The 22,816-nt window shown below is 44.4% G+C and overlaps 1 protein-coding gene across 1 annotated transcript in view; it reads right to left on the bottom strand.

Annotated features, from left to right (window-relative positions):
• Positions 1-19,625, bottom strand: part of LOC143082185 (arylsulfatase I-like) — a 38,461-nt gene extending 18,836 nt beyond the window's left edge. Inside the window, exons 1-4 of the mRNA XM_076257768.1 lie at positions 19,402-19,625; positions 17,202-17,313; positions 1,656-1,707; positions 793-896 (exon numbers count right to left, since the gene is read on the bottom strand). Coding sequence (XP_076113883.1) covers positions 793-896; positions 1,656-1,707; positions 17,202-17,313; positions 19,402-19,501 — 368 coding nt within the window. The 5' untranslated portion in view covers positions 19,502-19,625. The remainder of the gene's footprint in view (positions 1-792; positions 897-1,655; positions 1,708-17,201; positions 17,314-19,401) is intronic.
• Between the last annotated feature and the right edge of the window lie 3,191 nt (positions 19,626-22,816).

Below are 22,816 nucleotides of genomic sequence, written 5' to 3'. Positions count from 1 at the left end.
GCGTACATACTTAACAGGAATTCCTTTTATAAGTGAATACTGAGTAACTTGACAATCAAATTTGAAGTCCTGAATCGTGAATACTCTGTAATTTCCTTAATCGCCGAAAATACTCTGAAAGGATGGGTGGTCAAAGGTCAAGACGATTAATATCTTTACTCTTCCCTGACTGACGTCACAATTGTTAAAAAACTGCATATAGAATTGTAACAACGTTTTAACTTTTTATGAAATATATTTCATCGTTTTTTTAAGATAGTTATATATCTTGTGATCTTGTACCCCTTGTAGTAAAATTATTAAAATATCAAAGTTGTGAGGCAATACTAATCTATAACAACATCTGTCCCATCAAAGATTCTTTTATGTTGATATTTTTAATAAAAATGTAAATGGACCGATCATTCCTGAACTTTTCAAATTGTAAACCTTTTATAACTTTATTATATTGATATGTATGTTGTATGACCTGAATGTCGTTTAAAAGGAATTTGTACTGACCAGTCAAAATTTGACCGGCATAAATGAATAAAAATTCTATTTAAATGGGTGTAAATGTATTCAAATATGGGTTAATGTTTCAATGATCGCAAAAATGTTATCTCCCAACTTTTCCCGTGCCCTTTCCAAATGTCAAAAATTATATCTTGTACACACATGATCAGAGATATTTTAGTATGCCATTCGCAGCACCCATTGCTGACCGGAATATGCATAGCAATTATCAATAAACCAGATTTTGGGCTTAATAAACAAAACAAAACAATCAATTATTAATGATAGTGTACATACTTTCCTATCATGTGAGTAGAATATCCCAGATGTTTCAGTCTCTCTGGAAGGGTCGGGGTGTCCAATGACAGATGTCTAGTGTCTTGAGGTAGTAAAGAACTATGCTAAAACATACAATAAGATAGTATGGTTACATTGGAAACTCATTTTTAAAGGCACATGAAATGGGTAGACCGAATTTTGTCTCCTGTGTCTATATTTCACCCTTCCCACATTTTATTTTCCTCATTTTGACCTTTTCTCTTTCTTTAATGAACACGTTTTCTCCACACAAAAAATTATCCAAATTATAAAAAGGAAATATGAAATGAAAAAAAATAACACGAAGAGACAAAATATTCGGAGTAATGAAATTGGATACTTATCTATTTGCAGATGATAAAATAAATATATATGATATTTCTTGTTTTCGCTTATCATGCAGGAATCAGACTGACAGATATTGAGCAGCCTGAAGTAATACTTGTAATTATATATATATATATATATTTGTGTGTATCTATTGTACAATAAGTAACACTAAAAGATAACTTTTCTGTTAAGGAAAGTTTACAATTGGGAAATTGTCATGTCTGTGATAAAGCTTTATGTTCAACAGATTTATTAGACATTAACTTTCAGTGGATGGGAAGTTTGTAAAAGTGAGCTTTATCTGTTAATTCTGACCAGTTTCATAAATTTCAATAAATTCATTTTGAAAAAGTCACACATTGAAGTTAAAACTAGTTTTAAATACTCGGCCAACCTCGCATTTTAAAGTTTAAAGATTTGACTATCACACGTGGATTTGTCATGCATTACCAGATGTTAAGATTAACGAATACTTTGGAGAGAACACATTGTTAGAAAAAGGGGAGGCTCACCTGCAATCCAACTCTAAATGGATAAACTCCTGTTAATATACTGTTTCTAGATCTGCAAAGATAAACTAATTTCATATAGTCATTGTTTTAATATCTGATTCGATGTAAAATATATTAGAGATTGTTATTACTGGACTTTTTTTTTTTTTAATTTTTATCGGTCTTTTGCTGTCTCTACATGCCATTTGATGTCTTAAATATCCCTACTACACAATGTCCGTGAAATATATACCAGTATTACGCCAATTTTTGTAGCTTTATTATTTCTCAAGAGTTTTGTATACTTCTAATTGTAATTATTTGAAAACTTTGTTAGTGCCAGAAGTAGTAGGGCAAAGCCGATTCTGCCTCACACATGCAGAATCCTGCATAGAAATCCCCACCTCGAGGGCAAAATGCAAACAGACGGCATTCCTATTGAGTATAGGGTAAATCATGACTTTCTTACATAATGGATTCGTCAACATGGAGGATTTTCCCAGCAAGGACGCCCTTCAGGAGAAAGTAAAGGAGCAGAATCAGGAAGCTCTCAAATGGAGGGACATACCCACCGAGGTGTTTTATAAGATCTTGGAGGTGGTGGAAGTGGATGGAAAATTTGACAAAAACAAAAGCAAAATTCTCACTCTAAAAAATCGAGGAGGGGAGACTATCAAGGTATGGGCCTGCCCCACGCTCAACAAAGAGAAGGGTCCCTTGCAAGGAGCTTTCGTCCAGAGCACGGGATTCAAGCTGAGCAAGAAATCTCAACAGCAATACCTCTCATACGACCTGGTGAGGATGTGAGGATGAAAAAAAAAAAGTTGGGGGTTGGGGTACAAAATTTCCCATCCGGCAAAAGAGCTGGATGGGAAATTTTTTTTGGTTATTTAGCGCCTCGAGCGTAGCGGAGCGAAGCGTAGCGGAGTGACGAGGCGTGTTTTTACGGCGCATGCGCATTAAGGTCCTCACTAAAAGTGGTAGAAGGTCGGCGCAACTGATCTTTCTCATCGTAGTAATTCTTCAGGCAGACGGCAGGGGCACCATCTTCACCCGGGAGCTGGGATTGGTAGGATCTGGCCAAGCGGAGAGTATCATGATGCTTCTTCTTCTTCTTGGTGATTCGCTTGGCGATCAGCGAGAGCACTAGGGCGGTCGTAGCACACAGGCAAGCGAGGGATCCAAGAGGGAGGGACGCCGCGACACCAACCCCGGTCAGAGCAGATCCCATGGTGCCGCTGGTAAGTAGCAGACTGCTTATGGAGGCCGCAGCTTGGACAATGGAGACCACCTTATCGAGTCGCTTATAGATCCGAAGCATGCGGGCATATTTCAGAACTTCGGACTCCAGGAAATCCTCGAGTTTAGCATCCACGTCATCGGTCATTTATTTATAGGAGCATGCCGAGCAGGGGGATACTCTTAAATGGGCTATTGGGGCCTAAGATCAGCCCCTTACCATCGTAGAATTGACGTCCGCTCTTCAAGTACAATCCATCGCCGTAGGTATTGGGCAAAGTGTCTGGGCTCAAATACAGACCACGACCCCGAGGTTTCACGCAGCATACTTCTCCACCCCTCTTGAGATATAATCCAGATCCCACGGCCTTCTGGATGGCAGCACTACCCAAACCGCTCAATGCGCCCACGCCCAAAGCAGGTAGCACGGTTTTGGCTAGCATGGGTAGCGCAGCAGAGGCGAGACCTGCGAGCATGGGGAGGAATCCACCTTCTTTCTGCACGTTATACCTCACCTGCTTCGGACTCATCTCCAAGACCATACCACCCTTACCGCTCTGCAAGAGCTTGGCGATGCGCTGGATCTGGCGGCGAGTGAGGAACATCTTATGATTACCGGATAGGTTGGCATGCGACAATCGGACGCTCACGGGGCAACCGTTCTTTGCCGCACGCTGAATCTTCTCTGCCTGACCTTTCGTCAAGTTGAGACCGTACTCTTGATAATCCATTTATTTATACCTCACGCAGATGGAAGCGGATGGTGAGATTCTCTCCTCGCAGATCGATAGGGCGACCGTCTTGATCGGTCAGATACGTCTGCATGCGATCGATGGTCCTCAGGGTCACGGGTAAGTAGACCAGATTCTTGGGAGTCTGGATGATCTTCATGCCTGGATCGACCGCGGGAAAGAAGCTATAGATGGTGGACTGCTGGGTGCCGTTGACGTAGCTTCCGTGGATGATATCGCTATTCACCAGGATGCTATTGATGTTGATGATATTGACGATATTCTCACCTTCCACGTAGCCATTAGTGCTTCGATCGTAGGCATACGTCCGGCGCTCGAATCCAAGCACCGAACTGATGCTATTGAGCACGTCGAAATCCACTTGATAATTTCTAGCGAAAGTGAGGGTCGCTCTCAGCGTCGCGCGATTGGCATCGAGAAGGATCTTAGCCTTATGCTTATTGAGCCGCAGTTGCCGCTGGATCTCATCATTGATATCGTCGATGCCATAAGAGCCGGTGCTCAGTGCGATGGGAAACCAGTGGGCGCCATCGTCGGGAGAGTAGCGGAAGGAATTATTCCCAGCATGAATATTGGGGATGGAGTAATAAGTCTCCAGATTCACGAGGGTTATCTCGTAAGATTTCTCCTCGCGCAGCTGGAGGGGTGGATTGAAGCGAGTCAAGATCTGACTATCGTTCCCAGAGACGATGAAGGAGAACCCATGCTTGGGCTCGGTATTGGTGGCGATTTTCCGCAAAAGTGAAGCATCCATTTATCTAACCCTCCTCAGAAGACGACGCTCATCTTCTGGCCGTCGGATTCGAATTGGAGGATTCGATCGGAGATGATCAGGGCGAAGGCTTGGGTATTGGCAGGGACGTTGCGCTCGAAGTCGGCTCGGATCTGGATATCCACCGTCGACTCTTTCAGCCGCTCGGACTGATGGCTCACGTCGATGACGAATAGGGGATAGAGATCGATGAAGTCGGAGGGATTGATGCCACCATTGCTGAGCAGACTTTCCATGCTATAGAATTTCTTGCGGAATTCGGCAGCCTCCTTATAGACCCTGGCGACCCTGCATTGGGTGAAGCCGGCATTGAAGTCCACGGCGGGATAGCGCTCCGCATTGAGGGTCACGTGGATATTTCGCAATCGGCAGTGGTCGAAGACGGCAGCATTATGCAGCTGGTCGTTGCCCCTTTCAGTCTGAAAGGCGACGATGATCCATCGTGGCTTCTCACGTCCACTTTTAGCGGCCAGACGCCAGTGGAATTGCGAGGTCTGGGGCACGGCTATGGAGTCGCACTGCCTCATGCGAAATCCGCAATCGATCTTGGTCTTGCTCTGGATGGTCTTATAGAGCCGCAGCTTCTTTTCGTCGGACGGGATGACGTGGGGGACGAACCACGAGACCTTGCTCAAGACTACTTTGGCCACGTCGTTGACGGCGGCGGCTCGGAGGATGGCATTGGCATCCGAATCGCGCACCAAGGAGAGCTCGTGCTTGAATCCGTAGACGATCTTATCATAGTCCTCGGCAAAGCCAAAGACGTGCTTGAGCGGGATGGAGAAGGAAAAGGATCCCTTATTGACTGGCTTGGTGATGATATATCCGTGGCGCGCTGCGAATCCAACGTTATCTGCCTCGGCATCGGTGGTGGAATCTTTGAACCATAGCTGGTTGAGGCCTTGGGATTTGGAAAAATCGTCGGGGTACGTCAACATTCCTAGCATGGTGGTGGCGATGCCGGGGTCGTTGAGGTGCTCGATCTGCTGGCCGGAGAGTCGGTAGCTGATGCTACGAAAGAGATACATGACACCGTTATGGATGAGCGATACCAGATCGCCGTCAGCATATGCAGTGCCATCATTCTTCTGAAGTCGGCCTTCGATCAAGAGATAGCTTTCGGCGGGATGGAGGAAGAGATCCTGAGTCTCGATATTGATGCGTATCTCTGCGCCGGCATTATTCAGCTGCGCCCCGGCTTGAGGTTCGTATTCGTGAACCTGATATTCCTGGAGACTTTCATCGAAAGTTAGTCCTTCGGTGATAGAGAGCATATCGGCCATCATATATTTATCTATAGCGCTGGACGAAGTCGTGGATGGTGGCGATGCCCCCGCCCGAGATGAGATTATTGAGACGGGCCTGCTGCTGCGAGGTCCTCTTGGACTTGATGGGTGGTGCTTGAGGCTTCTTTTTGCGGGTCACTCGATTAACGACGTGGTCCACCGCCTTGCTTGCACCTTTCTCCACGCCTTTCAGGGCTGCATTGGTGGCGGCGCTCACGGCCTTGCTACCCAACGTCTTGGCGGCGGAGGAGGTAAGCACCCGTCCGGCTAGATTGGCGATGGTATCGAAAAGGCCTCGTCCGCCGACGGCATACTTCCGACGATATCCGTGATTCACTAATAAAGGCATCGTAAATTTATTTAGAGGAGCTTTCGATGTAGCTTCTCGTACTCATCCCTGCTGATATGACCGGACTTCCTCATGGCGTCGAGGATGGCCACGATTTCGTTGCACACCCCATTATTCCCAGCCTGGTAGGCGGCAGCGCAAAGATCGAGACGATCCAGCAGCTGGTTGAAGCATTTAGGGAGGAAGACGGTGGGCACCCCGCTGCCATACTTATCTTGCTTATAGATATACGAGACGATCTCCTTCCATTTACGGCTTTTGCTGGCCTTGGGGGTCTGCGAGAGCGCAGAGTTGCCTTGATACATGACATTAGATGCTCGCAGGATATCGCCATAGGTATGCAAGTCCTCCACGTCGAAATCTTTGGGATGCTTCAGGACCATAAGCTCCCATAGGCCGGGAGTACCCTTATAGCGCTCGCCATCGACGAAGATATCGTCTCCATCGAAGGTGACGGGCAGACTCCCGATCATGATGGTATCGTCTTCCACGCGCAATCCAAAGGTATGGTCGGCCTGGGGAGTCATACTGAGCTGGAGATAGTGGGCGGCTCGCGGACCGAGGTTAGTTTTCAATGCTTGCTCGATGGCAAGTTGGTCGTCATCGTCCTCGTCGGTAGGGAGAGGAGGGGGAAGGGCAGGCACCGGGGCGGGCAGAGCGAGTGGGATATCTTCGATCTTTTTGGTGATCTGGGAGGCGGTCTCCTTTTGCGTCTCGACCACGGGCTTGAATATCTTGGAAAGGTCGCGACTGAGTCCGATCTTATCTAGGCGACGCTGCATATCGCTAGCTTGGATGCTGCGCTTGGTCTCCTGCAAGTCCCTGGCAAGCGCCTCACGCTGCTTGGGATCAGTGATCTTGATAAACGTCATTTATTTATAGCATCGCCAACGCCCCTAAGCGATGGATCGATCGCCCCATAGCGTTGGAATGAACGAACCTAAGCGATGGATCGATCGCCCCATAGCGTTGGAATGAACGCCCCTAAGCGATGGATCGATCTCCCCATAGCGTTTGATCGATCATTCTCCGATGCTTTTTTACCTCCTGCCTCAGCGGGATGAAAAAACCGTGGATTCCCGAAGGGATGGATCGCCCCTTAGCGTTTGAATATTGCCTGCCAGCGTGGAGGAAGTTCATACGGAGACTTCGCATCCAAGAGGCACTCGAAAGAGCAGTAGGGCTCGCGGCTGATTCTCTTCGCGGTTTTAATATCGTACTCCCCCACTATCCTCACTTTTACGCCCGACCAGAGGATGGCAAATTTGGGTATGGCTATAATCTCGTCGTGGATATGACGCAAATCTTTGCCGCGAGCGATCTGAGCACCACACCGATAGCATGCCTCGGGGAAAAGATTCAAATGCTTCTTACACTTATCACTGCCCGATACGGAGGGATGCGTGCACCGATGGCCGCGGACGGTCTTGATGCTGCACGGTGGTCCGGGCGGCGGCTTAGGTTGGCGGTTGGAGTGGGAATTATAGGTCCTTCCTTCGAAATCCTGATCATCGATGCGGCGAGCATATCTTTCAGCACCACATTGACTGCAGCTATATCCCGGGATCTCACCATTAATAAGCATACGCTCCCACTGGTGCTCGCATTCAGGGGGTGGTCGTGGTGGGGACTCCGGAGCATTCTTCAGATCCAAGTCCCGTTGATTCTCAAGGAAAAATTCCTGAAAGTGATCCATTCTTTATCTTAGACTCGATAGAAATCGTCTAGATTGCATCGATATTTCCCAGCCGTCTTGGGGCTCGTGAGATCTATGGTCATGAATCCGTGAGGCTTGGCCCAGCAGTGATCGCATAGGGCATCGAATTGAGCCGGGGTGAGATCGCCGCAATGGTCCCGGCGGATATGATCGCGATTTTTGGCATCCTGCTCAAAGAGGCAGATGAAGTTGGCATTCTCCCGGATCGATTGCCGCGGGAGCTTGAAGTAATTTTGGCAGAGGTAGAAGCAGTCCACGTTATTATGACGACCGCGCACGTAGTAGTCTTCGCACTTGCTCTGCTTGCTCAGCATCAAGTCGTCGAAGACCATGAGGTTTTTGCGGGTGGGATCGAGCTCTCGGGGATCGGGCACGTCGCTCGCCTCCTCGAAGAAGAAGGGTTCGATACCGCCAGGCTTGGGTGGTGGCTTCATCGCCTGCACCACGTCGACCAAAGAGTGGGGATAGCGATCCTTGATGGAGAGAAGGTCGCGGATATCGTCTTTCGAAAATCCTTTCCCAAGAGCCCGCTGCAGTAGCTGATAGATGGGCTGGTGGAGCGATTTTCCGAAGACGTAGAGGCGATCGTAATCGAGCCACCCATCGCGCAAGAGAAGGTTATTCAGCAGCGTCGTCTTGCCGCAGTCTGACTTCCCGATGATCAGACCTCGGATGGATCGCTGCGGGAGGAGATAGTGATTATGCCGACGACTTACGGCGGGCTCATCGTAGGTAAGGTCTTCAACGTCCATTTATCTATATAAAATGGGAATGTATTGCTTGAAGTGCAAGAAGAAGACGGAGAAGAATAATCGTGCCGTGATCACGAGCGATGACGGACGGCGGCGGCGGAAGGTAGGGACCTGCGCCGAGTGCGGCACGCGAAAGTCGCAATTCATCAAGACGGAGAGGGGCGCCGGACTCATGAATAAGATGATCAATCGTCTGCCCGTCGAGATGCATCTGCCGGGGCATAATTTTACCGGTCCAGGGACCAGACTCAGCCAGCGACTCAATGCCGACGGCACCCCCAAACCTTGGTCGAGGCCCATCAATCGAGTCGATGAGGCCGCCTATCGCCACGATCTTTGCTATGCCAAGCATAAGGATACGGCCGCACGCAATTCGATCTGCGATAAGACGATGCTAGCCTCCCTCGATGCCATCCCCAATCCCACTGCACGCGAGCGCTTCGAGCGTGGTATCGTCAGACCCATCATCGGTACCAAAGCACGATTTGGACTAGGCGTGGGGGAAAAAAAAAAGTCCGGTGGTCGGATGAGCTAGCCGAAGAGCTGCATAAGCCAGTCCGACGTAAATTTCAGAAGCGTCGCGTGGTGGTAGGTGGGGTGGATGATACCTGGGCTGCCGATCTCGTAGATATGAGCGCCTTTTCCCGCGATAACCGAGGCTTCAAATACCTCTTGAGCATCATCGACGTCTTCTCCAAGTACGGCTGGTTGGTGCCGCTCAAGGATAAGAAAGGCGCCACGGTGCGAGATGCCTTCCGGACCGTCTTCAAGGATCGCACGCCCGAGAAGCTATGGACCGATAAGGGCACGGAATTTTATAATCGCGAGATGAAGGATCTTCTCCGGAAGCACGGCGTCGAGCTCTACTCCACGGAGAATGAAGAGAAATCGAGCGTGGTGGAGCGCTGGAATCGTACCATGAAGGAGAAGATGTTCAAATACTTCTCGGCCAATTCCACGCGAGCCTACCTTCCCGTCTTGGAGGATCTCGTCCGCCAGTATAATACCACCAAGCATCGATCCATCAAGATGACCCCCACCGCCGCCAGCCAGAAAGAGCACGAGGCTAAGGTCTTTTGGAATCTCTACGGAGATCTCCCACCCATGCAGCCACGGCGATTCGACGTCGGCGATAAGGTCCGAATCACCAAGAAGAAGGGCACCTTCGAGAAAGGATATACTCCACGCTGGACGGAGGAGGTCTTTACCATCTCCCAGACCCTAGCGACGCAGCCGCCCACCTATCGTCTCAAAGACTACGAGGGTGAGGAAATCAAGGGATCCTTCTACGAGCCCGAGCTCCAGCGCACCGACCAGGATATCTATCGCATCGAGAAAGTCTTACGCCGGCGGACCCGGGGAGGGACGAAGGAAATCTACGTCAAGTGGAGAGGGTATCCCAAAGAATTCAACTCCTGGATCAAGGAGTCCGACTTGCAATGATCCAAGCAGGCTTTCCGGTCTCGATCAAGGGAGACCAGAAAGTCTTGAAAGAGGATTAGCCCCGTCGTGGGAGCACTTTCTTGATTGCATCGATCGTTCTTTCATAATCGGTCAAATCACTCACCGAGCGCCGACCGACCCTATCAGTTGTGTGATGCTTCAGCTTGATAAAAGTCTCAAGGGCATCAATTTTTTCCTGGTTGACGAACATCTGATTTTCAAGGGTTTTATATTTAGATTCCGCGGCGTTTATCTTCACCTGCATATTTGCAACCAGCTTCTGCCAGTTCTTTGCATACCATCCTTTCGTGACTGGCTCGCCTGCTTCCGTCCCTTTTGATAGATTTCGAATGGCATGCCCCCTCATATCTATATCACCATTCATCTCACCGCCAGCCGTGGGTAAGCACTTTACCATCTCTTTCTCGATGCGATCCAGACGCTTCTTCTCTACCTCGATGGATTTCTGAGTCGCACCAAGCTCCACCTCTAGCTCATCTATGGCTTTCACGCCATCCTTTAGCTGGAGATTGACCCATCGCTTCGTGACCGCGTCTGAGCTATCCCTCGGCAATCCCAGACTGGTGATCCGATTATCGTTCATATCGAGATCCTGGAGCATCCGCCAGATGGGCATGCGCTTTCTCGAGTGAGATCCAAACTTATCCATTTATCTATAGTCCGAAGATCACATCCTCGAGCGTCCGACCTTCCGAAAGGAGCTTCAATACGTGCAAGCAAAAGTGTCCGCAGACCACGTCGCCGCGCCGCTGGAGCTCATCGGTATTATATCGAATCTCCGGCCGCAGATAGCCTACCATTTCGTCAGGCGGAGGCAGGCCGTAAGGATCGAAGTAGACTTTGAGTCCTTCGCGCTTATGCCAGCATGTCCAGTGCGTGCCGGGGCCATGGAAGTCGTCGTGATTCAGGATGCCACATTCGATGGGTCGTGGGGCGGGTGGTAGGCCATCGCGCATGAATATTCCTCTGAATCGAGATATTCCCAGGGCAGAGGCAGCATCCTCGAGCTCTGCATCCGAGAGGGGCTTGTGGGGGAGGAGGATGTCATGCACTCGTATGCTACTCATTTATTTAAGTGCGGGGCGCCGTGAGTGATTCGATAATGTCCGTGGGCAAGGGTGCTGATGCCGTTCGGGAGGATATGGCGCTTATCGTCCTTGGCGGAGAGAGCGATCTTGTTGATCTCCTCGGCGTAGATCTGATGGAGATGGCTGCGGAGGATGCTCATCGGTCGGCGGATCTCCTGCTGAGTCTCAAGGCATCGCTTGTAGTCGTCGAAGGCGATGCTGCGCTTGATGACGCTCTTGGTGACTCCCTTCGCCTTCTTGGTGGCCTGACCGTCGTCCATCTTGAAGGCGTATAGCTTCGCCCGGAGCCCCACGAAATCGGTCATGATCTTCCCGCCGCATTCGTCCTTGAACATCCCGAGGACTTTCTTATTTTTGCCGGTGGGGATGGTGGAAGGATGCTCGATGGGATAATTTGACGTATCAAATTTTGCCTCGACGTGTGGAGAAATATCCTTGTAGAAATCGTCGGTCTGGATCTCATAGGCCAAGCTGTCCGTGTCGGTGAAAAGCAGCCGAGCCTTATCGCCGTACATCTTCCTCACGAATCCATAGTGGAAATCGTACATGAGGAGCTTCGAAATATCCAAGATGCAGGCTCCTAGATAGATCGGCTTATTAAACTTCAGCTTCGTCTTCTTCATGTGGACGGCTGCCAGATTCTCAGTGAAGACGACGCGACGATCGAAATTGGGCTTGGCCACGAGCTTCAGGGCCTGCTTCTCGGTGGTGACGAGCCTGACGTCGACGTGCTTCCGAATATTTTCCATTGTTTTGCCGAAGACCGAATTATTCATGAGCTTGAAGAAGTCCTTCTCGGAGTCGGTCTTGGCTTTGGCGCGGAGAGCAGTATTCAGATCTACGTAGTGCTTGAGCCATGGGGATTGCTTGAACCTGATGATCCGACGGCATTTCGTAAGCTTCATGCCCATCTCCAAATACATCTTTAGATTTCGATAGTGGAGCGTATATTTTTCACGCTTGCCTAGATGAGGCACTAGCTTCCGGACTTTGTCGATCTCCACATTCTGGGGGGCGAGAGGATAGTCGTTGTGGGCGTCGTGAAGATCCTGTGGATATTCGAGATCACATTCTATCATGGCACCATATTCGTGATCGTCGGGATATTCCAGGATCTCCCCAATCTCCTCTGGCTCCACCCACTCAAAGTCTCCCGTGGGAAGAGGCTGCGACATCGCCCACCCGTAAAGATTATTGGCATCGAGGTAGGTGAGATACTTGGTGGGCTGGGAAGCGTCGTACGTGCTCATATAGGGGTTGTTGGCCTTGCCGTAGCGGTGAGAGATCATGGCCACCCCTCCTCTGGTCGCCTGCTCAAACATCATCAGCATATCTGGATCGGAAAGAAGCTCCAATCTTTGCCCAGTGGTTTTGAGGGCGGCGTCGTAGGAAAGGCCGGGGGATGTGTAGTAGTTGGCAGGATCAAGCCCATAGTGAGTCTGGCAGATATCCCTGAAATTCTCGAAGATATCACTCAGCAGAAGCACGTCGGTCTCGAGATAAAGATCGTGATAATCGCGCAGAGTCTTGCACTCGAAGGCCTCCCAGACCTTCTGAGCGTGCGTGTAGTCCTCGTCACTAATATCCTCTCCGGAGAGCGTGCTGTAGAAGGCTTCTTTGGGCGGGAGATAAGTCTCTTCCAGCTTGACCGGTCCATCCATATATTCGTAGGGAAAAACTCCCTTCCGAATCATCAGCTCGTGACGATCACCAAACCTTGCTTTCACGGTCTTGAATTGGTCAGGTGTGAGATTCTTGGCTAGATTATCCAACGAGCTGAGCAAAAATCTGCACGAATCGACGAATCTCATCTCCAAATTATCCACCTGCTTGGAGAAGCTGATATATTTCTCGTCGGTATTGGGGATGACGTTGATCTTACCCTCAGAGAATCCAAGCTCCTTGACGAAGATGTGAGCATCATATCCGCTCAAATTGTGGAAAAAGATGGGGACGTGCTTCGGGAGCTGGAAATCCAGATTGCACTGGTTGTGTGCTGCGCCGCGATATTTCCCGGTGAGATGGTCATGGTCCCGAACCTTATCCCCTCCCAATGCATCCCCACAGATGTGGCAGTGCGTGCTTGCTTCGAAGTTCGCCTTATCGTCGTCGGTCATCTCCATAGGCTTTTTCTCCTTGTATAGTTTGGCGATGGCCCGCACTTCCTCCTCGATGCACTGCACGAATTTCTTGGCTGCATCCTCTCCGCAGTAGACGACCGGATCTTTGTAGTCGCCGTGGGCGTACTTTATGTGATAGCAAAAGCCCGAGGGTCGCTGAAGTTGGTAGGCCTTCGTGTAGGAGTGTGATGAATCCGGCTGGCAGGTGTCGAGCTTCTCTGTGAAGCACTCAAAATCCGCGTAGATCGCGAAGGGGACTCTCATCATCTTTTTGTGATTATGGAAGCCGACGAAGGATTCTTCTTCCGGCATCACGATTCTGACGGCATCCTTTTGACTGCAATATTCCATGTGCTCGTCCAAGATATCCTGCCTGGAAAAATGGTTGAGGCATCTTCGGCAGAAGAAGAGTTCGTGACCATGCTCTGAGATTTGAGAGCCTAGGAGTCGTGAAAGGCTCTTGATCCAGCAGTAGTGCTGCTTGCTATCGCTGGTTTGGAAGAGAAGATCTACGTGCCGCATGCCCGTATTTTTGGATATTCTGAGGGGATATACCTGAAGATCTTCTTCCCCATCTTCGCCTTTCTTTAGCCCGTCGTAGCCGTAAACGTTGATGTTGAGATCTACGTTACACCTCTCGAATTTATCGATCGCCCTGAGTGAGACTGGGAAATCGATGCCTTCAAATTTTAGATCATCCTCCCACTTCACGTACTGACTGGGGCGATTAGTATTTTTCTGATCCACCTCCTCATGATGAAGCGCGGAGAGGATAGCCCACTTGAAGCACTCCTGATCCTTGTTCTGCACGTTGATGATGGCCTTCTTTTTCGCGAGTGCTGATGGAGTCGGTATGAAGGAAGCCCCTTTGAGCGGGTTGAATTGGTTGAGGTGAATTTCTAGGTTCTCGACGTGTCCCAATGTCCACCCACTCCCTTCCCGCATGTACTTTGCCATATTTTCCTTGACCTTCCCCATCATGAAGTCGATTTCTAATTCGAGGTCAGATGACTGGGTGAGGATAGCTTGGGCTGATTGAAAGTAGGGAGTGACGTATTTATTTTCCCCAGTCGCTGGGTCGGTCTTCACCAGCTCTGCTAGAAGCACTAAGTTTACCTTCAATCCCTTCTTTTGGGCGAGCGCATCGGAGATGGTTGTGGTGACGGTGCTTCGACTTACCTTTAGAAAAGTGGCCACGTCGTGCTGCTTCGCGGGTTCGATAACGACCGTGCCAAATACACCATTCAGTGCTTGACGTCTATCGGTGACATTGATCTCATCCTCGACTGGGGCGTTTTTAATATCTTCTTCGACCAAATGGTTCAAATCGTCTCTCTTGAGCTGAGAGTACTTGGTGAGACCACGATTCTTTGCCAGTGCTTTGAGCTGCTTTTTGCTGAGGACTTCCTGGCGGGGAAATTTACGGGCGGTTTTCTCCTCGATGAACTTCACTAAGGCCTTCTTGTTCTTCCTGCTGATCCCCCTCAGACCCTCGTCCTTAGCTATTTGACGTAGGGTCTTCATGGTCTCTTTGACCACCATCTTACCCTCGACTGGGATGATCTCCTCCTCCTGCTGGCGTGGTTGCTTGCTATGCCTCCAGCAGAGGCCATCCTTCCCGGGCTTGCTCTTGCAGAGCTGCCCCTTCTTCCTTTTCAGTGGATAACCGCAGGTGGTCTTCTGCTCCCCATCTGGTTGATGCTCAAATCGCGGCTTGGTGGACTGCGCACCGCAATTTTGACACATCTGGGTATGCTCATCCATCTGCGTCAGGTTGGGGGCATCACAGCACTGCTGCTGCCTTTGAGGGGTTGGGGCTGGGGTGCTTTCTTCCAAATCTTCTTCATTCTCCAGAAAGAAATCCTGATAGTGATCCATGTTATCACTATTGGATTCCATCCTTTTATTTATTTCAACCTGTGACATCCTTCCCTTTAAGGTGTCCTTATCCCCACTTTCCTGTGGAGACTGACTTATGCTCTGTACGGAAGACATAATTCTTGTATTTACCCTATACTCAATAGGAATGCCGTCTGTTTGCATTTTGCCCTCGAGGTGGGGATTTCTATGCAGGATTCTGCATGTGTGAGGCAGAATCGGCTTTGCCCTACTACTGCCAGATCATGTTGTTTTTAAAATGTGTTAACAATTTCATCTGAAAATCGGTCAATGAATTTGTACTATTCAACTTTTCTTGTGATAATATCCTTTAATAATTACTATTTTATCACAAGTATTATCCCATATAAAAGAAAAAGTAAAGGCTTGCCCCATGTGAAGACAAGTCTTAGAAAATATTATTGCATATTATGTATACACATAACTTAGATAGTTCTACACTTAGTTTATATTTACTGGAAAATTGAGGACGTAAAATCTACACCATCCTATACATATTTCTCATTTTTATTCGTTATTTCTTGGTAGCATAGGGAAGTTGAAACAAAAATCATAATTTCGTACGAAAATGATCAATTGAGTCCAAAGTCCATGTGCAAGATTAAACTGCTTGTCATTTTAAGTAAAAAACAATTGACAGATAGTAACATTAGTTTGTACGTAATTGAAATATGATATATTGAGAACAATTCATTATGATGTTAATCAATTAATGGTGCTGCACGTCTTAAGAATATACAGTGATAATGTCAGTAACAAATATAACTCTTACTAAACATACGTATATACATTTTTGTAATGTATTTAGAAATAGAAATCATTCTAAACTGCTGGCCGAAAACAGTGTTGAAATTGTTTGCTCTCATAGACTAGAATTATAGTATATATATACATGCAACATTTTTGATAATCGACACATTTTTATAGCTCTATCTTCAAATTCATTTGTCATTCTGATTTAACTCGCTTACTCGTCGATGCCATAGTCACAGCAAAATCGTAGAACTATTACTGTTTCGTATTTTACATGCGTATATCAACTCTATGTGTCATGATTCTGTAATGAACGGACACTTTTATTGGTGTCTTTAATTTGTATTCACTACGAAACGTGAAAAAAACTAGATGGTTTGGCTTCCCTTCTTTTTAGGTCACCTTGCCCGAAGGGCCAAGTGAGCTTTTCTCATCACTTGGCGTCCGGCGTTCGTCGTCCGTCGTCGTTAACTTGTACAATTTTTTTTTCTCTGAAACTACTGGGCCAAATTTATCCAACTTAGCCACAGTCATCATTAGAGTATCTAGTTTTAAAAATGTGTCGGTGACCCGACCAACCAACCAAGTAAGATCTACAAGCACATCACCATCGCCAAAACACAATTTTGTCATGAATCCATCTGTGTCCTTTGTTTAATATTCACATAGACCCATAGACCAAGGTGAGCGACACAGGCTCTTTAGAGCCTCTAGTTCTTATAAGATCGTATAAATAATATTTTAAACATTCTGACGATGCTAGAATATTAATAGTACCAATGCTACTGCATCAGATGCGTATTTCTACAATAATGTCTCTTCAATGATGCTCGAAAACAAAATATTTGGGTATATAAAGTATAATACAAAATTTGATGGCTTATAAAATAAATAATGAGAAAAACGTGCATCAAAACTCGAACAAGAAGTCAGACCAATGAAAGCGAAACGTTTTTTTTTTTTTTTTTTTTTTTATCTAAAATCATTATTCTAAAATAATTTAATTTTGGCTGTAACGCGTATTCTGATTGGCTGACAGTGTTTTGTCTATCAGCTCATAGACATAATTATACATGTGACTGTGACATCATCAACGTTTTTTCAAGATTTGCACCAGTTTAAATGAAATTTAGAATAAATTTATAAGAAATAACTGTAATATATTCTCTGTCAATTCGAAATAACATAAACAAATGTGGTGCACACATTAAAATAAACCGCTACGCGCGTAATTAAGTGTGCACCAAATTTTTGATGTTATTTCTTCATAGACAGATTTTTTTTACAGTCATTCCTTAAGTGTACATGAATATTTGTATACCCTGGATAAAACCTGCACCGAAAGCAATATAGTTTTTACTGATGAACAAACTTACGGTGTACATGTGGGACTGACATAAGAAGAGTTTAGTATAACTCCATTCTTGGCAAGTCTGTCTAAATTGGGTGTTTTTATTTCTGGATTTCTCCATCCGACATCATTCCAACCTAAAAGAATATTATGTTATGAATATATATATAGTCGTAGAGTCGCAGAGTTGGCACTGGTTCAGGCTAACCTGTAATATAATTATTTCTGTGACTGCATCCTACATTGATTTGTAAGATCATTTACGATAGATAATTTAAATTATTTGTAAAAATTTCATCGTCATGCTTTATATATATCATGTACTGTGTAACGACACTATATAAAAACTGAGGAAGAAAGGTAACATTAGGCCACTGTAAACTTTATTATTTTGTAGACCCTATAGGTGGTCGAGTGGTCTAGCGTGTCGGGCATAGTGCAGCCAGGGCGATTTGGTGCCACGATATCTCAGTAGCAGGAGTTCGAATCCCGGCCAGGGAAGTAAACAGTTTCGGATTATCGAAAAAACAAGCAACATCTTAGATAAGACGAGGTTCATGACTTGAGACATGCTCTTGAGTAAATGTGAGACTAGTTCTAGATGGTTCGGTATATATCCTTTATTCATTAAATATGTCCCTTAAGACTTGAATTAATCTGGTTCAACATTTTTTTCCACGAGAGCAGTACATTTTTTGTGTTAGCTGATACAAGTCCGTATAATTTCGTCAAAATATACAAAATGGACCGCTTTTAGAAATCAATAAAAAGTAAATAATGAAATATTTTAACCAATGACAATGAGTTTTTGGCCTTCCGTATGATTATATATATTTTCATACTTTTCTCCTTAATCTTATGTTTGAATTGGTATTTTCCTGTTCATTTGGGTGAACACAAACAGTAATTGTATACACATTATAGTACTAAGTTATGATAGAATTATGATGAAATTCACTCTGCCCTTTGATTATGTACTTAGTTACAGGTTAATGATTATATCACCCCGGTATATATCTTATATCTAGAGTAATGCGGTCAATGGACTAAATCTAACCCATATTTCTCCGCTTTCATTAAACGTCAAATAATACTAGAACATGTGAATGCCACCGTCGTCACCAGAGGGAGCATTAAGTGTTACCCGTCCGTCCGTACGTCCGTATGTCTGGTTTCCGTTCTCTATCTTTTGTTTGTCTCAACCACATGTTTATTATTTGAGTATGTATATGATATAAGAAGTCATAGATTATATCTTGGGTTTACAAATTAACACGTAAATTTAAATGTTCTCAGAAAAACAATGCATCATATTTATAGGAGCGACCACTTCTTACATCAGACCCCATATTTTGCTTGTCTCAACCAAATGTCTATTATTTGAGTATGTATATGATATAAGAAGCCATAGATTAATGCCCTAATGAGACCCCCTTTATTGTTAATTATGAATATGACATATAGTGCAATAGTGCAAGTGTAATGAAAAGACATTGCATCAAAACGTGATTTTATTAACAAAACATTCGTCCTTTGATTATCCTATACAGCGAGTCTGTTTTCTACATTAGATGCGATAGGCCGTTAAAATTACGTAGCTATAAACCATTACAATTGCGTAATGTTGAATAACTAATGTAATACTTTATAATAAAAATATCTATCTACTTTCCCATAATTTAAATTTAATTGAAATTACAACGTTAAGTTGTGATTATAGCTCACAGGGGGTTTAATATAGGAGATGTTATAGATATATTTTGAAATTCCGAATTTGCAAAATAGGAAATATAACATAAGATTAAGGGTCCAGACGTTCGGACATGGATTTAAAACAGCCCCAGTCTTGCGGAAATCACGATTCAAATTTATTTTCATGACAAAATCATAACACATTCATACAATTTTCAGTTAACATATTCAATTCTTTAAAACATCTTAGTTTAATCTAAGGATAAAACAGCACCTATAAATATATATAGACCTACACCGCTGACTATGCGGTATGGGCTTTGTTCATTGTTGAAGGCCGTACGGTAACCTATAGCTGTTAATTACAGTTTTATTTGGTCTCTTTGTGGAGAATTGTCTTCTCGGGAATCATACCACATCTTTTATCATTTTACATGCTTTATCAATTCCATTACAATAAGAATACCCCTGGTCTCTCTCTTTTTCAGAATAAATGATATATTTTTATAGTTGCTTTATTTACCCATACATACCTAAGTCGTCAGCAACAATAAATATGATATTTGGTTTCCGATATGCACTGACTAAGGAAAATATTGTCACCATAAAATAAAATAAATATATAGTATCCATTGTCAGAGAGAAATTCACAATAATTTAACAAACACCGGCAGTCGTCATCACATCCAGTTAGTTAAGATTCCAAGTACCTCAATTAAAATTTCGGAAATCGGAAATAAAATATTTAAAAAATAAATCGGAAATGAAAAATAGATGCAGTGATATGTGAAATATCTTTAGCTTTAATCACAAACACTTCGAATTCGGAATGAACGAGTATGACAGGTCTCTCAAAATAGTTACTATAAAGATACTGCTAACAGTGTGTGTTTATATATATACAGGTTTCTTGGTTGATTTACAGCACAAAAGGTCGCGTGTTTATAACTAATATATCACATATCAGATATTGTTCAATAGATTAACAACTTTTTGTGTGTCAACAATATTATGTAAAACTAAACTGGTTGACCTCAAAAGGTCAATACCCAGATAAATACTTTTAAATCGTTCTTCAGAAGAGGTCTGCATTTGTAATATTAAAATGTACTGAATGCGACGTGCTTACAGATCAAATTGATATAATTAGTCACTTTTCTAGCGAATTTTAAGTGTTTTTTAGATAACTATCGTGTTCAGGTGTACACCTGTCAACCATCGACTCTTAAGACACACAAGAGACTCGTTATTCAAAAGATCACCATTCAAAAACTAAGTAGTTAAGTATCCGCAGATCTTACACCGTTAAATTGAAAATCAAATTCTTTAAACTTTATTAACATCTATTTGCCGTAAGCACGTCGTGGACTTTGAACCATCTTCAATTTACAGTAATTCGTTCACCTGACAGATATCGACATTATCCACTGCATGGGATGATGTTTATTTTTTTTACTAGAATAAGATAAAGATTAAAGTGGCCTACAGGTTAACTAGGGCCAGATTAAAGTGGCCTACAGGTTAACTAGGGCCAGATTAAAGTGGCCTACAGGTTAACTAGGGCCAGATTAAAGTGGCCTACAGGTTAACTAGGGCCAGATTAAAGTGGCCTACAGGTTAACTAGGGGCTATCGAAGATATCGAAAATCGAAGGTGTGGAATGATTGCCAACGCTTCACAAGAGACCAAATGACACAGAAATTGTCACCGTATGACCTTCAACAATGAGGAAAGCACATGCCACATAGTCAGCTAAATAAGGCTCCAAAACAATTCATACGAAAAAATCTAAAGGCTTATTAATGTACAAACAAATGCACAAAAACTAAATATATAACACAGCAAGAAACTACAACCACTGAATTACTGACAGGCTTCTGACTTGGGACAGACATATTACATACAGAATGTGGCGGTGTTAGACTTGTTAGCGGGATCCAAACCCTCACCCTAACTTGGGACAATGATGTAACAGAAAACATGTGCGGATTAAACTAAGGGTGGTGGTTTGACTATTCTTTTCGCTCCGATCACGGGCTATTTCTGTCACCTTAGCATGACAAAAAAACAACATTTAATGTAATTCGATCTAGGTAACCATAAAAGATATAAAACATGTAATACAAAACGTGTTCTCAAAGTGTTTAAAAGCCTCGGTGCTAATCTAAATTCATAAGAAAGTGATTGGACTGTCTTTTGATTCAATGATGTCGGTTTGCATATCAGGGAAACAAAAATATGATAACAAGTCGTATTTTTTTTTTATTTTATTTATCAAAAAGGAAATTTCTAGTCTTAACACGAAAACAGTAAATTGTATATGTATTTAATTTTTCTTTAATTTTTCTTTTGTCTTTTTTTTGTATGATTGTTAAACTTTTAGCTATCCATAATTATTGTCAATTCCAAAATTTCAAAAACATTTTTTGTCCGTATTTTTATCAAATAAAGTATTTTTCTTCACTCCATATTCATCTGTAAGTACTTTCTATTTTCCTTCAACACATTACTCCCGTCTATTTACCATCCACACCTAATTCCCGTCTATTTTCCGTCCACACACTATTCCCGTCTACTTTTCGTCCACACACTATTCCCGTCTACACAATTCCCGTCTATTTTCCGTTCACATACTATTCCCGTCTAGTTTCCGTCTACACATACTTCCCGTCTATTTTCCGTCCACACACTATTCTCGTCTACTTTACGTCCAGACACTTTTCCCGTCTATTTACCGTCCACATCCTATATCCGTCTATTTTTTGTACACACACTATTCCCGTCTACTTTCCGTCCAGACACTATTCCCGTCTATTAACCGTTCACACACTATTCCCTCTATTTTTCGTACACGCACTATTCCGGTCTCCTTTCCGTCCACACATTACTCACTTCTACTATTCGTCCTCAATAATTCTGGTCTATTTTCCGCCAACACACTGTTGTCGTCTATTTTCCGTCCACACACAATTCCCGTCTATTTTCCCAAACTCCGGACAGTGATCGTTTCCGTTCCGGAACTGTTTTCTCTTACTCCATCAATCACTGCCACCGGCTTTCGAAATTCGTTCCAAATTTTGGAACGATTATCTACGCAATAAATTTCCTCAGAACCATTAGTTACCGGCTTGAAAAACTTCAATTTGATAATTTCTTCCCAAAATTTAAACAAGTTTTCCTAGATTTAAAAAATGAGCATTAAATTTACGTCCCACACAGGACCTTTATTATGTGTGCATTCTTATCTAAGTTATCTCCCCGAACCCTTTGAAAAGTAAACATGGAGGGAAACGTGAATCAGATATATAATTGATATGTATGTTAGGCGCATAGTCCCTCCTAAGTCCAAAGGGAAAACAAGCCCAAATGCTGCAACATAAACTTGGACAGGTACAAATGATGATTTGAATGAATATGCCGATGTCAACGGAGGAAGTTTGGTCTACCAAATTATGCAAGCCTTTCCATGTTTCCTTTTCTCAATTATGAACATAAAGGGACATCTTTTATCTCTTTTATAGTCGGATCCAGGGTGGCCCAGCCCCCCCCCCCTTTTTTCCTTGGAAAATGTTGGTTTATTATATAGGGAATCACTGAAGCATGACTGGAAACAACAAACCCCCCCCCCTTTTTAGGTCAGTCATATCATTTCTGTTCAAGGTTTAACATTGTTAGTAAAAAATGCCAGATAGAAGTAAGGTTCTCTGGGAAAAGTTTTTGCAAATAACATAAACATAAAAATGTACGTGCCATTTTCATTCTTTTCACTTTTGTACTTTCACTATGACAAGACATTCTCAGTATGAAGTAAAGAGGTTGTCAAATGACCATGTTAACTTGCCCTTCAATATGTTCACTAACTTGAGTAGCACATAATATATTGGCCATTTGATATTTATACAATGATTGGAACAGAAACTCTTAACACATTATGTGCTGTAATATACA

This window comes from Mytilus galloprovincialis, chromosome 7 (assembly GCF_965363235.1).
Source record: "Mytilus galloprovincialis chromosome 7, xbMytGall1.hap1.1, whole genome shotgun sequence".
Classification (NCBI taxonomy): domain Eukaryota; kingdom Metazoa; phylum Mollusca; class Bivalvia; order Mytilida; family Mytilidae; genus Mytilus; species Mytilus galloprovincialis.
This window is presented reverse-complemented; position numbering and strand designations above follow the sequence as displayed.